The 13809-nt window shown below is 38.5% G+C and overlaps 1 protein-coding gene across 3 annotated transcripts in view; it reads left to right on the top strand.

Annotated features, from left to right (window-relative positions):
* Positions 1 to 13809, top strand: part of HECW2 (HECT, C2 and WW domain containing E3 ubiquitin protein ligase 2) — a 175645-nt gene that overhangs the window by 130472 nt on the left and 31364 nt on the right. For all 3 annotated transcript variants that reach the window (XM_057419924.1, XM_057419923.1, XM_057419926.1), the window contains 7 exons: positions 175 to 270; positions 1912 to 2062; positions 2430 to 2533; positions 3149 to 3273; positions 4770 to 4955; positions 10475 to 10609; positions 13330 to 13432. In XM_057419924.1, coding sequence (XP_057275907.1) covers positions 175 to 270; positions 1912 to 2062; positions 2430 to 2533; positions 3149 to 3273; positions 4770 to 4955; positions 10475 to 10609; positions 13330 to 13432 — 900 coding nt within the window. The remainder of the gene's footprint in view (positions 1 to 174; positions 271 to 1911; positions 2063 to 2429; positions 2534 to 3148; positions 3274 to 4769; positions 4956 to 10474; positions 10610 to 13329; positions 13433 to 13809) is intronic.

Raw genomic sequence — 13809 nt, 5'->3', positions numbered from 1 at the left:
ACTTACTTGCCTCCCAAAATATATGATTATATATATATAACATATATTATATGTTAGATATATCCTAAATACAATAGTCCTGAAAAAGCTTTAGCTTGCCTTGTTCACCTTAGAGGCAACTGTAGGGCTTCCCTACATTGACTGGGGAAATAATTGGGGGCATTTTGATTCCAGGTGCTCAAGCCAATGGCCATCAGCCCTTGAGGTCGCTGCCTTCAGTACGTCAGGATGTTAGCCGGTACCAGAGAGTGGATGAGGCTCTACCACCAAGTGAGGTTCTTCATAGTTTAATTGGGGGATAAGCTGCCTGAATCTCAATCCTGAGATCTAATTACCTTTCTTTTTTAAATGTGAGAACTGAGAATGATCAACTGAAAAGTCCTAGGTGATGATTAAGTCTGGTGTTGTTACTGTAAAAGGCATTGTGCTTAGTCTGCAAACTATCAGGATGTGTTTTCATAATTATATCTGGTGTACACAGACTTGCTAAGTGACATTTGTGGAGAAGAAGGAAGGCATGGTGCTGCCTTTTCAGTATGCAGTATACATAGGTAGGGAGGTGAGGTGATAGGCTATGTGAGACACTTGAAAGATGTCAAGCACTCTGAGATCTCTGAATACTTTTTGTATGATGATGATTTACAGAGAAATATATAACGTCTTCAATCACTGCAGATTATGTGAAAGGTGCCTGTGGTTTTTGTTCATTTTTTTGAGGCAATGTAAAGACTTCTTGAATTAAAATAAATCTGGCTATTAAGCAACAGCTAGTTGAGTCTGAATTGGCAGATAAATTGTAATTTCTCTAATGCATATGAAAAATGCATTGCTGCCAGTTGCTGGACTGATGTATTTTCTTAAACTTGGGGCAGTGAAAATCTATTCAGTATTACATATTTAAAGAAAGAAGAAAGGACCAAAACAACAACAACAAAAAAAAGCTAAACAGCTAATAAGCAAGCATTACTTCAAAACAAAACAAAAGAAAAAGAAAAAAATTATATTCAGACCCACTTAAATCTGTGGCAAAGTTCTATTACTTTAAAGGAGTCAGGAATTCATCTATTTAGTGTAAAATGAATAGATCCTTATGTCACAGCGTGGAATGGAACTGTTTGCTCTGTAATTGGAGAGTGTTAGATTACTGGAAAGAGCCTGATTGCAGAACCCAGATATAACTGTGTATTGGAAAGCCAGGATGATTTTTGAGAAGATTTTGCATGCTGCTGCTTCTGTTACAATCTGTGCCTATGACAAATGAGTCCCCCATGCAGATCCTAAAGTCAATTAACTGCCACCTCAATAAAACCCGGATTATTTTTTTACAAAATTGTGCCTGAGAGACCTGTATTTCATTTGCATTTTTACCTCTTTTCATACAGAAAAAGAGAATATTACAGGGAGTACTCAGAGATAGTGTAATAAATGAGAAATATGTAGAGATAGCTTTTATAGTACCATGGCTTATGCATGTGGGTTTCTTTGTGTTTCAGAAGCAAACTATACACTACAATAACTAGGAAAAACTATTGCAGTCTTAATGGAAAAGGTTTGGCTGTGTGGTATTCTAACAACATTTCTGACATTTACTGGGATTTTACACAGTCATGCATGGGCATGCACATACACATCACCCTGTTACAATCAAAGCCCAATGCAATCTTCATGTAGATCATTCATTTGCTAATGTGAATAAAATATTAAATTCTAACTGTTGCCTAGGTTCAGTTTTAATAATAGGGAAAAGGCACATCTCTTAACCTCTTAGCAAGAACGTTCTGTCCTAGAGTCATCATGTAAAAGAGAAATAGAAAATTGAAACAATAGATTCAGTTACAGAAGTGACAGAGCTAAAAATAAATAAATAAACCCCAAGCCCTCCATAGTTCACAGTCTTTTATTGCTACTTAGACTGGGAGGCTCGAATTGACAGCCATGGACGGATATTTTATGTGGACCATGTGAACAGGACAACAACATGGCAGCGACCTACAGCCCCCCCAGCCCCACAGATTCTCCAGAGGTCAAATTCCATACAGCAAATGGAACAGCTGAATCGCCGGTAAGAGCTACCCTTGTTGTTTGTGAACTTTTTGCTTGCAAAACTGCACTCACCACTGTAACGCTGAGTGTGAGGGCAGGGTCACAGTCACTACCATAGCTGCCTATAGATGTTTATTCTTAAGTTGCTGTCCCTTTTAATTTGAGTGTGGGCTTCTAGGGCTTTTCTGTTCCACCTGAGTTCATAAGCTTTGTGACTAAAAAACAGTCTGGTAATGGTGTCAGAAGTTCAAAAGGCTGTTAATGCACAAATTAGAGCTCACTGTATGTTAATCTACATGGCAGAAAAGATGGGCAACCTCCCTTGGAAGCAGAATTGGATCATAGGTACCATGTACTATATATAAAGTCCAGTTTTCTAATCCTAGGTACCAGAGCATCAGACGAACAATGACTAATGAGAGGCCTGAAGAGCATACAAATGCCGTGGATGGAGCTGGAGAGGAAACTGACTTTCACCATTCTAATGCAGGTTAAAATAAAACCAGATTTCTCCCTTCTTTCTCCCCCTAAAGGGAGCACTTATCTCATAGATGATTTAATGAGAGTGACATAGGGCAAAACCTGACTTCTTCCCCTGGGTCTGAGTGAAAAGGAAACCATTTGTTTTTGTTGCTGTTTAGTTTTTGAAGATTGTGGCTCATCCTGTTGAAAAAGAATGTGATATTCACAACATTTTTCTGTTGGTACCTGACTGGGTAAAATATAGGCAGGACATTTGAAGTGAAAAAATCAAAAATTGTGTGGTCTAGGTTACAAATAATTTTGAATCTGCAACTGTATTTTGAAATGGTAAAATGCAGACTAGAAGAGACTTTGGGCAGTCATTGGCTTCATCCCCATACTGAAGATACATAGGATGAGCTATACTTAAACCATTCTTGGCAAATGCCATCTCATATATTCTTATAACATGTTCTTCAGTTGATGGACATTCTGTAACTTCTTTAGACAGTCTACTCATGTTGTTTCTCTTACAACATATTCTTAATTTTTTTCCTTTGTGATTCAAATTGATAAAGCTGTTTGCAGTGATGCTTTGGTAATGATTGTTATTGGAAGTCTTTGTCATTCCCTTTGCTGTTAGATTTTCGAAGAGAGAATGTGCTGCCTCACTCTACCTCCAGATCCAGACTTACTTTATTGCTCCAATCTCCCCCTGTGAAATTCCTTATCAGCCCAGAATTCTTTACAGTGCTGCATTCTAACCCTGTGAGTACAGCATCTACAGCTGAAATACTTGCATAAATGTGTGCTGATAAATATAGTTGTCTGTCTTGTGTTTGATGCCAAGATAATGGTAGTAAATAAGAAGGCTGGATAAACGCAAACACTCATCATCACTCCTTACAACTGGTGGGCTATAAGAGTCATACTAGTTGACAATATAGCTTTTACAATTTTTATTTTTCCCGTAGTTCTTCATCTTTATTATGATACAAAACTCATTTGTTTATCAAAGCAACAGCTTTCTTACTGTGCTTAGCAGAGGGTGAGAGACAATTCTGAGAATGAAAATGCTGCTTATTTTTTACGATCACAGTGGTGTTTATGGAATGATTCCCCCCCCCCCCCCCCCCCGATTGCCTGGTTTATATAAAAATATCCTAGAGGTCACACTGAAAAAAAAATGCATCTTACTATGCATTTTCCTTCATCTTTTGTCTGTTCTTCAGTGCTTCTTTTTACATAGCTGTATTTGGGGTTTTGCTTCCAATGTGTCTTTTCCTTTGTGTAACAGGATGTATAGTGTGAAGAGAAGTAATGGAATGAAAAATTTATTGCCTGCACTTGTTAACAATTGACTGTTTTTTAAATTAGTGATCAGTGTTAATTTGGTTTTGATATATGTGTATGCTTCTCTGTATCTGAATAATTCTGCTTAGTTTACATAGCTTTTTCTTGAATTAGGATTATCTACCTCTGTCTTTGAAATAGGACATGGGTAGATAAGACCTCTGGCCAGGGAGTAGGGGTGTAGAGGTACAGAATTATTTAGATAGTAGCACAGTACGGTAGGAGGGCCTATGTTTTGGCTTCTATCTATTGCTAATCCTGGAGAAAGACCTAGTTTCTGGTTGGCTGGGGTTTATTTTTTGAGGGAAGTTTGTTAACTGTTTATTTTACCCCTTTTATTTCAACTTTTCCCTATTCCTCAGTGCTCTGAGGAACTGTACATGGATATGCAATGATTGATAGGTTATTTTTGAAAAATCAAAATGTGGAAACAATACTTATATAGAATCATAGAATAGTTAGGTTTGGAAAGGACCTTAGATGTGTGGTAAGTTCCTCAGGCTTCTGTATCTCTGTCCTGCATAAAATCTTACCAGCTTTATTGCTGTAGTCTATGGCTGCATTTCACTCATTATTCCAGACATTAGAATAGACCTATGAAATCTCTACTTTTAAAGCCATTTTAATGTTATAGAATTTTTCACAGTGCCACGGACAAGTGTAGTGAATGGAATCTGTAACGTTTTACGCTTTGTTGAAGTGAGTCAAGTATGAAACTTGTATATCTCAAGCAAAATAGGAAACATCAAAACACTTATCCCAAAACCTCAGAAAAAGGACCATTTTTTTCATACCCTTGTGGCTTAGTTGGAGATAATTTTTAAGGTTTAATGGATGATTTATTTATGTATTTTGTAGTAAGAAGAAATTGTATCTTTTAAAAGAATTTCCTTTTGTTACTTACATTTCAGAGTGCCTACCGCATGTTTACAAATAACACGTGTTTGAAGCACATGATCACCAAAGTCCGGCGGGACACCCACCACTTTGAGCGCTACCAGCATAACCGTGACTTGGTGGGCTTCCTCAACATGTTTGCCAACAAACAGCTGGAGCTGCCGAGAGGTTGGGAAATGAAACATGACCATCAGGGCAAGGTAACTGTAGTGTTTGTGCAGCTCTGAGTTCTTTATCTTAGATGTTGCGATCTCAGGACTCAGGTTCTCGAGAGGAGCATAAGTGCACGTAGTTTTCCAGATGTAAAACGTGTGCATCCTTTACTCCTGCTTTTGCCAAAAGAAGATTGAAATTTCTTGTCTGTGTTGACAAAGCATTATATGAAAAGAGAGGGAGACTGAGAAGTGGCTATTAATCATTATAAGGAAAATTGCTAGAAAATCTGTAGCCTTTTTACAATTAAATAAGTTTCTTAGATTCCCTTGGATGTTTAAAGCTTCTTTTGAAAAGAATTATCTACTCTGTAAGTGCAGGTGGTTCAGTAAAGTTCTTTGGAGTTTTCCTTGTGTACTCATAAAATAGATAGCTTAGATGTAAAGTTACTTTATTATTATCTACTAAATTTTATTTACCTATTGTTGAACCATTTTTAGTATGTTTTTTCTTGTGTAACTGTCAAGCTTTTCCTTAGGACTTTTTTTTTTCTTCAACCTCAAAGTCTTGAGTGGGATTCATTAGCGTACATTATTTGCACTTTTCTTCTTTAAAAGTAAACCTTTTTCCTAGATGAGTCTCTGTTGTGGTTTAAGCCCAGCCAGTAACTCAGAACCACGTAACCACTTGCTCACTCCCCCCCCTCTTCCTCCTCTCCACCCCCCGGAGTGATGGGGAGGAGAATCAAAAGCACGTCACTCCCACGGGTTCAGATAAGAGCAGTCCGGTAACTAAGGTATAACACAAACCACTGCTGCTGCCACCAATAATAATAATGATAAGGGGAGAGTATACAGCCACTCACCACCCGCTGACTGATACCCACCCCGCCCCGAGCAGTGATCTCACCCTTCTGTGTAACTGCCCCCAGTTTATATACTGCGCATGACGTGCTGTGGTATGGAATACCTCTTTGGCTAGTTTGGGTCAGGTGTCCTGTCTCTGCTTCCTCCTGGCTTCCCCTCCTCCCTGGCAGAGCATGAGGCTCAGAAAGTCCTTGGTCAGCATAAACATCACTGAGCAACAACTGAAAGCATTGGTGTTATCAGCGTTGTTCCCAGGCTGAAAGTCAAAACCACAGCACTGCACCAGCTACTAAGGAGAAAAATGACTGCTACTGCTGAACCCAGGACAGCCCTCTACCCAAATTCTAAGTTAGTCCAGCCTTCATCAGTTTCTGAGATAAAATGGCTGCACTTAAGACTGGGATAGCTCTGGGCATGATCTTTCTATTGGTTATTTATTGGTTAACGGGAAAGAAATTGTATATAGTAAGTTTCAACAGGGACCTTGAATAGTCGCAGCTTTAAAAGCAAAGAACAGACATTTTTACAGTAGTAATGTATCTTTAAACTAGTGTATCCTCACTATCTAAAATTTGATTTTCTTTGTGGAAGATAGGGTTAAAAATAGACTGTGATTAGCATGTGAGGAAGTGATAAGGCTATCAGTTCATATGAGTAGTCCTTACTATCACTATAAGCATATCAAGCTTCTCAGTTCTCACATTTATCAGTCTTGGTATTGTTAGCTGTGAGTGTCCATATAAATAATGATCTTGATGCCTGCAAAGACTGCAGGCAGATTCTAAACTGAAGGGTAGAAAAAGTGTTTGAGAGTTGTTTTCTTCTTAGGATTAAAAACTCTGGAAAGGACAGTGTTTTTTCATTAGAAACATAATTAGGAATGCACAGTTATGCTGTTCCTTGTCTCCCTTCCTCTTTTCTGTTTTAAGTCATTCTTTTTCCTATTCCACTCTTCAGAGGCCAGTTTTCTCCTGAAGAATACAGCAATTTTCAATTGACTTTAATAGGCACTCCACAGAGACAATCAGACCTCTGGATTTTGGTGTGGTATTTGGTAACAGTGATGCTACCACAACATTAATCAACAAGAGGAAGCACTGACTAAATCTCCACTGGGATTTCTTCACTTTGATTTAGGCCCAGTATTGTTGATTTTCATTATGTTGACTTGCCTTTGTTACAAGTAGCACTTGTGGCATGTAGAAAAGCCTATTCAGCACTTGAGAGAGATGATGGCCAGTACGTGGTCAGACCAGTGCTTAATGAGACCAAACTGAAACTGGACCTGCCTTTATTAAAGCATAAAGCTAAAGGGAAAGACATAGAAATTAGCCATGCCACAATATATAATTGTATTTTCTTTCCCTGGCTGCTCTTCCTGCTGAGATGAGGTTTTCCTTTATTTTTCAAGTATATCATAGTAAGAGGCTTGGTGCTCTGGCCCATAAGGCACATTGATCTTTCTGACCCTTATTCAGTGCTGAGTAGTAGAGTTTTTAGTTCCCAGTGTCAATAGGGTCGTGTTTGCTTGTCCTCTTTACAGGCTGTCTGCCAAGGTCAGTTAGGGACTACCTACTTCTCAACTCCCTGCAAAGCTGCACAGCAAAACCCAGTTGCCCAGTCATCTTTGACTCCTCCATGCATCCACTACAGACGATAAAATCCATTTGGCATGCAGTTCTCCCTTAAAGGTCTGGTGTAACTAGGATGTAACTTCAGGTTGGCATTATAGCTGAACCATCATCAGTCACTGGCCACAGGAAGGCAGAAGACAACTGGAAAAAGTGGTATCAGGAAGCATCACATAGGCTGGATAGGTCCCTGAGCTGAACTCAGTCCCATAAATTTGAAATTCTGCACTGCTGCATACATATGCATACACACATATATTATACAGTTGTGCATCCTAGTGCATTTGTGTAATATGTGTAAACACATTCATATTTTAAAGCCAGATACAAACATACATACTTTTTAATTAGATCTCTGCAGGGTGTGCAAATTCATAGTAAGTTATTGTAGGATTTTTTTGTTTTTTCTTTCTACAATGAAAGAATCCATTGTAATTGATTACAAATATTTTCAATAGGAAGAAAAAGTACTTTAGCAAGCTTCATAGACTTAAATTGGAAAGATAACTTGGGCAACAATCCATGTTTAATGGACTACTGTAGTTTTGGCACTACCCATCTTATGTCAGGCTCTTCAAGCATCGTAGATTTATGGATTATAGCTAGACAGCAGTTACGAGAGGAATTTTTTTGAAAGGAGTCTGTGAGCCACACTGTGTTTTGAGCTGTGTGCCAATGTCCAGCCTAAAGCCTTGAAGGTCCGATGATTATCTTCACTGAAGCTTCGGAGTAGTAACTTATGCTCTATTTTAAAGTAGTTATTATTAGCTGGCCTGTAAGCATTCGTATTTAGTAAGACATGATTGTCTTTAACTTTGTGTTTAAGCCAAGCTGTTTACTTAAATGTAATGCTAAAGAACACTGCGTGCATTAACTCAAAATTGCTGCATTAACTCAAAGAACTGCGTAGCACAACTGTAGGTACTACTTTCTCCTATATTGAATTAGAATCTTTTTTTTTTTCTAAGTGATTTTACAGTATAATGTTGACTTAATGAAATAAACCTTTGTTTTCATAAAAGTGCTTCATGTCTTATAAATACACATAGACCAGACTGTTAGAATGCTAGGTACAGGGACATGGAAAAAAAAAAAGACTATACCAACCACTTGCTAGTAAGTGAAAGAAACATATCCATCGGGAGCAAAATCTTCAGAAAGCCTAGGTAAGTTCCAGCAGCCTCTTACAGTCATTTTCCAGGTCCCAAACTGAATTTCAGAATGGTTTTCATTCTACTTTCCCACTGGTTTTTCATGCCCTCTAATCTGTATATTTGCGCTGCGGGCAACATCCTTATTTGTCAAGGTCAACAAGTCCTGGATCAGGCTCAAACATTGCAATTAAAATTGCATTTATTGAATACAGTTTATAGTTTTTGAACTGTGGAACAGTCAGTTTCACTTGCGTGTTCATAACTATGTCAGGTGAGCCAAACCAAGTTCTTCCTTACTGTTCAGGTAATGTGGTTCCTTGCTTATAGGCACAGGTTACAGGTACAGGCAGTCACTGTTTAGGGCTGTAGGAGGCTTGCTGCCCTCTTTAGGAGCATTTCTAAGGTTTTGCAACTTTGGTGTCTCTCCATATGCTTCTCCTTCCTTGGGAAATGGAAGTACAAACATTTTCTCCCACCACAATCCACAATGGCATTTAGTTGCTGAATAGCGTAACACACTGGTTTGTCTACCTACCTTCATGGCAGTCAGAAGAGTTGCATTTTCTCTGGTCTGCCTGTACCAAGCAGTCTGAAACAGTGATTGCATGAATACTATAACCTGATGTCGCTGCCAAAAGAACCAGTTCTGCTTTCCTCTCATCCCTGGAGGGCTCTCTGAGGTTAGAGAAACCGTCAGAGAGAGGGACAAGAAGAGAGTAATTTTAGCCAGGGCCAGCTCACCAGCTGGGTTCAGTATGTGGCTACACAAACACTTGTGCCCGCACAAGGCAGGAAGGGCATGCTAGGGATGAAACAAGTGGTCGGGTCGGGGGAAGATGAGAATGTTTCACGTGCTGACACCACAGGACTGAATTGCTTATGAACCTGTGGTCAAAGTACCTTACCGGTAACAAAGCACAGAAGTGGCCTCTGCAGTCCCCGAGCACCTCTCTGCTGGTTGAGATTCTTTGATTCTTCAAACCAGATGTCACTTTCCTGTAACTCTGCTGCTCACATCTAGGGTCTTTTTTTAGCTACTTCCACACATTTCCAGCATTGTGGCTGACAAAAGTGTGTTGAAATAGAACAGTGCTGCTTTCCAGCTGCAGCACTTACACTGGGGAAAAGTTAAATTTCAGGGCTTGGAAAAAGCTTAAATTTCAGGGCTTAGAAGCATTTTTGGTTCAGATTGGATAGAATTATGTTCATTTTCCAGGATACATGCTCCTTGTGACCTTGCTTTCAGCAAATGTCTGACCAGCCAGTAAGTGGTAGTTCTCACTGGTTGCCTGATTTAAATGGCTTTGTTGCCATCATCTTTGTGTCCCAGACTGACCTTTTTTGTTTCCTTCTTTTTCTTTTAAAGGTTATTGAAGCTAGAATAGTTGTATCAGGAGCATGGCAGGAATGCCTCTTGGCCTTTAATCATAGTTCACTACAGGATGCAATCATACAGTTGACATGTATATACCCAACTGTGTTCATAATTATATGGTAAATAGTTCACAAAAGGGAATGGTTTTGCCACTTAATGACATCTTTTTAGATGCTTATAAGGAAATGAAAGAGAGAATACACTGGGATTACTTTTATTAAACATTTAAGTTGTCTTTTCTTGACAATCATAATAGTTTCCTACTTCTGATGCTTGTCAGATGAGAATTTCAAAGGGCTTTAGAGGCATGAATTAAGTAAGACATTAAAGAATTCATCCCTTCAGTGAGGTGGAAAACTGTTATCCCTCTTCTTCTGAAAGGAAATGCAAGCCTAAGTAATGTGAGGAAGATTCTTCCAAAGCCTCACGTCAGCAAATGAAACCTTGATCCTGAAGAGACATTAATCTTGGACATACTAAAAAAAAACAAAGTATTTGCTATAATTTGCTATAAATTCTCTCTTCTTTCTTCTTCTCTAGGCTTTCTTTGTTGACCACAATTCCCGTACTACCACGTTCATCGACCCCCGGCTTCCCTTACAGAGCAGCAGGCCCACTAGTGCATTAGTCCATCGGCAGCACTTAACGAGGCAACGCAGCCACAGTGCTGGTGAGGTAAGTTGGATCTGCCCCTTCTCTTTGGGAACCACTGGGTTCTTAGGATCATCCTCTTTCGTATCATTCTCCTCACAATTCTGTGTTTGAGGAACATGATTCTTCTGTAAGCATATGGTACTCATCTGCAAAGATTTATTATTTTATTTGCTAGCCGTTGTTGCTTTGAAATGTATGATTTCAGAGGAAAAAAATCAGACATGAGCGTTTCTCTTACTTTTAATTTGCAGTAACCCCATTTAACCACAGGAGAGCATCTGGTTGCAGATTACCAGATGCTGTCTTTCACTGTCAAAATATGTATTGTTGTCTAGCATGATGTCTGCTAACTATGTTGATATAACTTTGCAAATAAGGGGGGGGCATAAAAAGGGAATGTGTGTATTTACAGACGTAACTCTATATGCAGCTTTCCAAATAAGTATAAATATATCTTAACACATATAGACTTATCTGACTATTAAATGCATTTTGCATATGTATTTAATCTCTGCTTTGGAAATAGAAATACCTGGAAAAAACGGTTTTGTTGATTTTTCACAGTGAACCACTTCCACTGGGAGTTTCTGTATGTTGTCGTAACTTCTTTTTACTTCTGAGCAAGTTTATGTACAATGGCTTAGACTTTAGTTGTACTTTATTTAACTCCTGTACAGTTGGCTGTAAGTTATCTTTTCAGGGGAGGGATATTGCATGCCAGGAATTAAAGATAATGCAATTTAGAGTGGTGAGAGAAATGCTCTGTTTTATGCTACTTGTAGCTCATTGTGGCAGGTGAAGTTCTGCCAGAGGACTGTTTCAGAGCAGGCATGAATCTTCTCTGCAACTTCTCTAACAGGGCTTCTGCTGAGCTGCAGCAAGTGCTATACCACTGGCTGCTTATCTTGTTACATCCTGTGTGAACATGGTTTAGTCACCCACAATACTTCAGACACACGCCAGTGTATGGTGTATTTTACAAATGGTTTTGATAGCCTTTTCCATCAATTTGGCAATGTGATGTAGTCAGTGATGTCTTGCAGCAGGCAAAGAAGCTAGAAGTGTCTTCATATAGCTAAATAGACCTTCAGTAAGGTAAAGCAAGTATTTTGGTTGTGACTGATTTATATATGTTAATATTTGTTTTCTTAACTTTAGTAAATGCACACTGAAATTACATTTCTTTAAGCAGCATTCAGAAGTCCTGCACTTAAAATAGGGAGATTTAGGTCTGCTGAAGTGTCAATGCTGCAAAACAAGTGTAATTATCCTATATCATATACCATATCCTGTATCATCATATATAATTGTAACTTGAATTAAATGGAAATATAATTCCAGGTAGGAATCTCAAACATAACAATTCAATAAAGTTTTCCCATTCTAGGATTAATGATGTAATGTTTATTTATGTGCATATGTATGAGTCTGAACACCACTTTTTCTTATGTGCTTATGACTTAAGTATTACATAGTTGCAGCTGCTCTTCCTATTTTTAAACCATTGCTACAGGAAACTATATGTTATTGCAGAAGATGAATACTTAATGGAAAAAATAACACTCTCAAAATACTTTATTTGGATTGGCCTTGCCACAAAATTTGATGTTTTGAAGCTACTGACCCATTTTTTTACAGGGAGATGCTCTAAAGCAAATGTTAACCAGTGTAAGGAATGTCTTTTTAGCTAAAGCTGAACTGCAGCATGAAGCTGGAGCTAATAATAATGGCATTCCTTTTCAAGCACAATGCCTACAGGAAATAATTCTTCATTTTTCTGAGAGGGCATTATCAGAGAGCACAAAAGCCTTGGGCGATATCTCAGGACTTTTGCTTCTTCATGATTTCAGAGACTAGATTTAAAAACAACATTTATAATTATTGGATATCTTGCAGTTAGATGTTTTAGAGATCTCTGAAACTTGGAAGTGTAGTTCAAATGCTAACCATTACATGTAGGCCAAGGAACTGAGAAATAAACAAAGGTCCAGCAGGATGAAAAAGAGGTTGAACAAAATGTTTTATATAACCTAAACATAAAATACTGACACTGTAGAAGTGACTGAAGCTTCAAAAACCAGAAGAATGCAGAAGTTGCCCAGACATCACGAATGCAACCAGGAACAATTTTACATTGTGGTTTTACCATAAAAAATGTTCATGTACAACATTTGTAATCCCAGAAGGTGAACACAAAAAAATCAGAACAGTTTTACAAAATGATTGTAGGAAACATATTTTTACCAGTTTTGGACCTGTTTGCCTTGCCTGAATGTGAACTCACTTGCTTATCTTCCTGCTTCAGCCACAAGCTTGTTTCCAGTTCAGATTTAGGGAAACTCCATTAATGCACAGAGGTAACAGAAGTGATAATGAAGGGGCAGAATTTGATTTTCAGAACCTTTGATAAAGATGTCTTTGAAGTACAGAAGTCTCTCTGAAGGAATCCTAGATTGAATTTTTTAGTTGCTTTTCAGAATGGGACTATTATTTAAAAATAGCAATAAACTTTCAATTAGTTTTGATTCTTGATATTAATAGGCACGATATACTAAATAATGTTTTACTAATGAGTATCATACAACATAGCTGATTACTGCCACAGTGGTTACTGAGAATAGTGATCCAGCAAAACATTTACATACATGCTTAGTTTTAAGCCATGTGATTTCTCACTTTTATGTATCTGAGTATGTACACTGGCATAGAGACAGTCATTGTGGTTACTTGTGCATTTTCAGGTCGGAGAGGACTCCCGTCATTCAGGACCACCAGTTTTGCCAAGACCATCTAGCACATTTAATACAGTCAGCAGAGCTCAGTACCAGGACATGGTTCCAGTGGGTATGTCAGCATCCGACCTCTTTTCAGAGTTCTCCATGACTGAGTGTGTCATGTCAGCATGCACTGCTGGGTTTTGCAATTGGTTGGGGTGGGTGGAAGTTGTTATTTGTTATGATTACTTCTGTCCCTCAGCATTTCCCAATTGTTCAGTTGCAGCCTGCAGGAATAACACTGAAAGTGTGCAGAACCAAATAACCGATGTAAAACTTCCACCTTCCTAGTTCACTTACTTAATGCGGTGACAGTTGAAGACAGTGAGCCAGGTTGTGTCCTAATTGGATTCCATGTATTCCCAGCGATTTTTTACAACTTCTGAGCATCTGTTTTGGCAGGATTCCAGAAAGCGTTAATCAGCTTGGAATTAGTCATTAGCTTAA

This window comes from Pezoporus wallicus, unplaced genomic scaffold, assembly GCF_028554395.1.
Source record: "Pezoporus wallicus isolate ANWC-B61680 ecotype Strahan unplaced genomic scaffold, APGP_CSIRO_Pwel_v1 contig_4710, whole genome shotgun sequence".
NCBI classification, from domain to species: Eukaryota; Metazoa; Chordata; class Aves; order Psittaciformes; family Psittacidae; genus Pezoporus; species Pezoporus wallicus.
The sequence above is the reverse complement of the archived record's forward strand: the minus strand, read 5'-3'. Positions and strand labels throughout refer to the sequence as shown.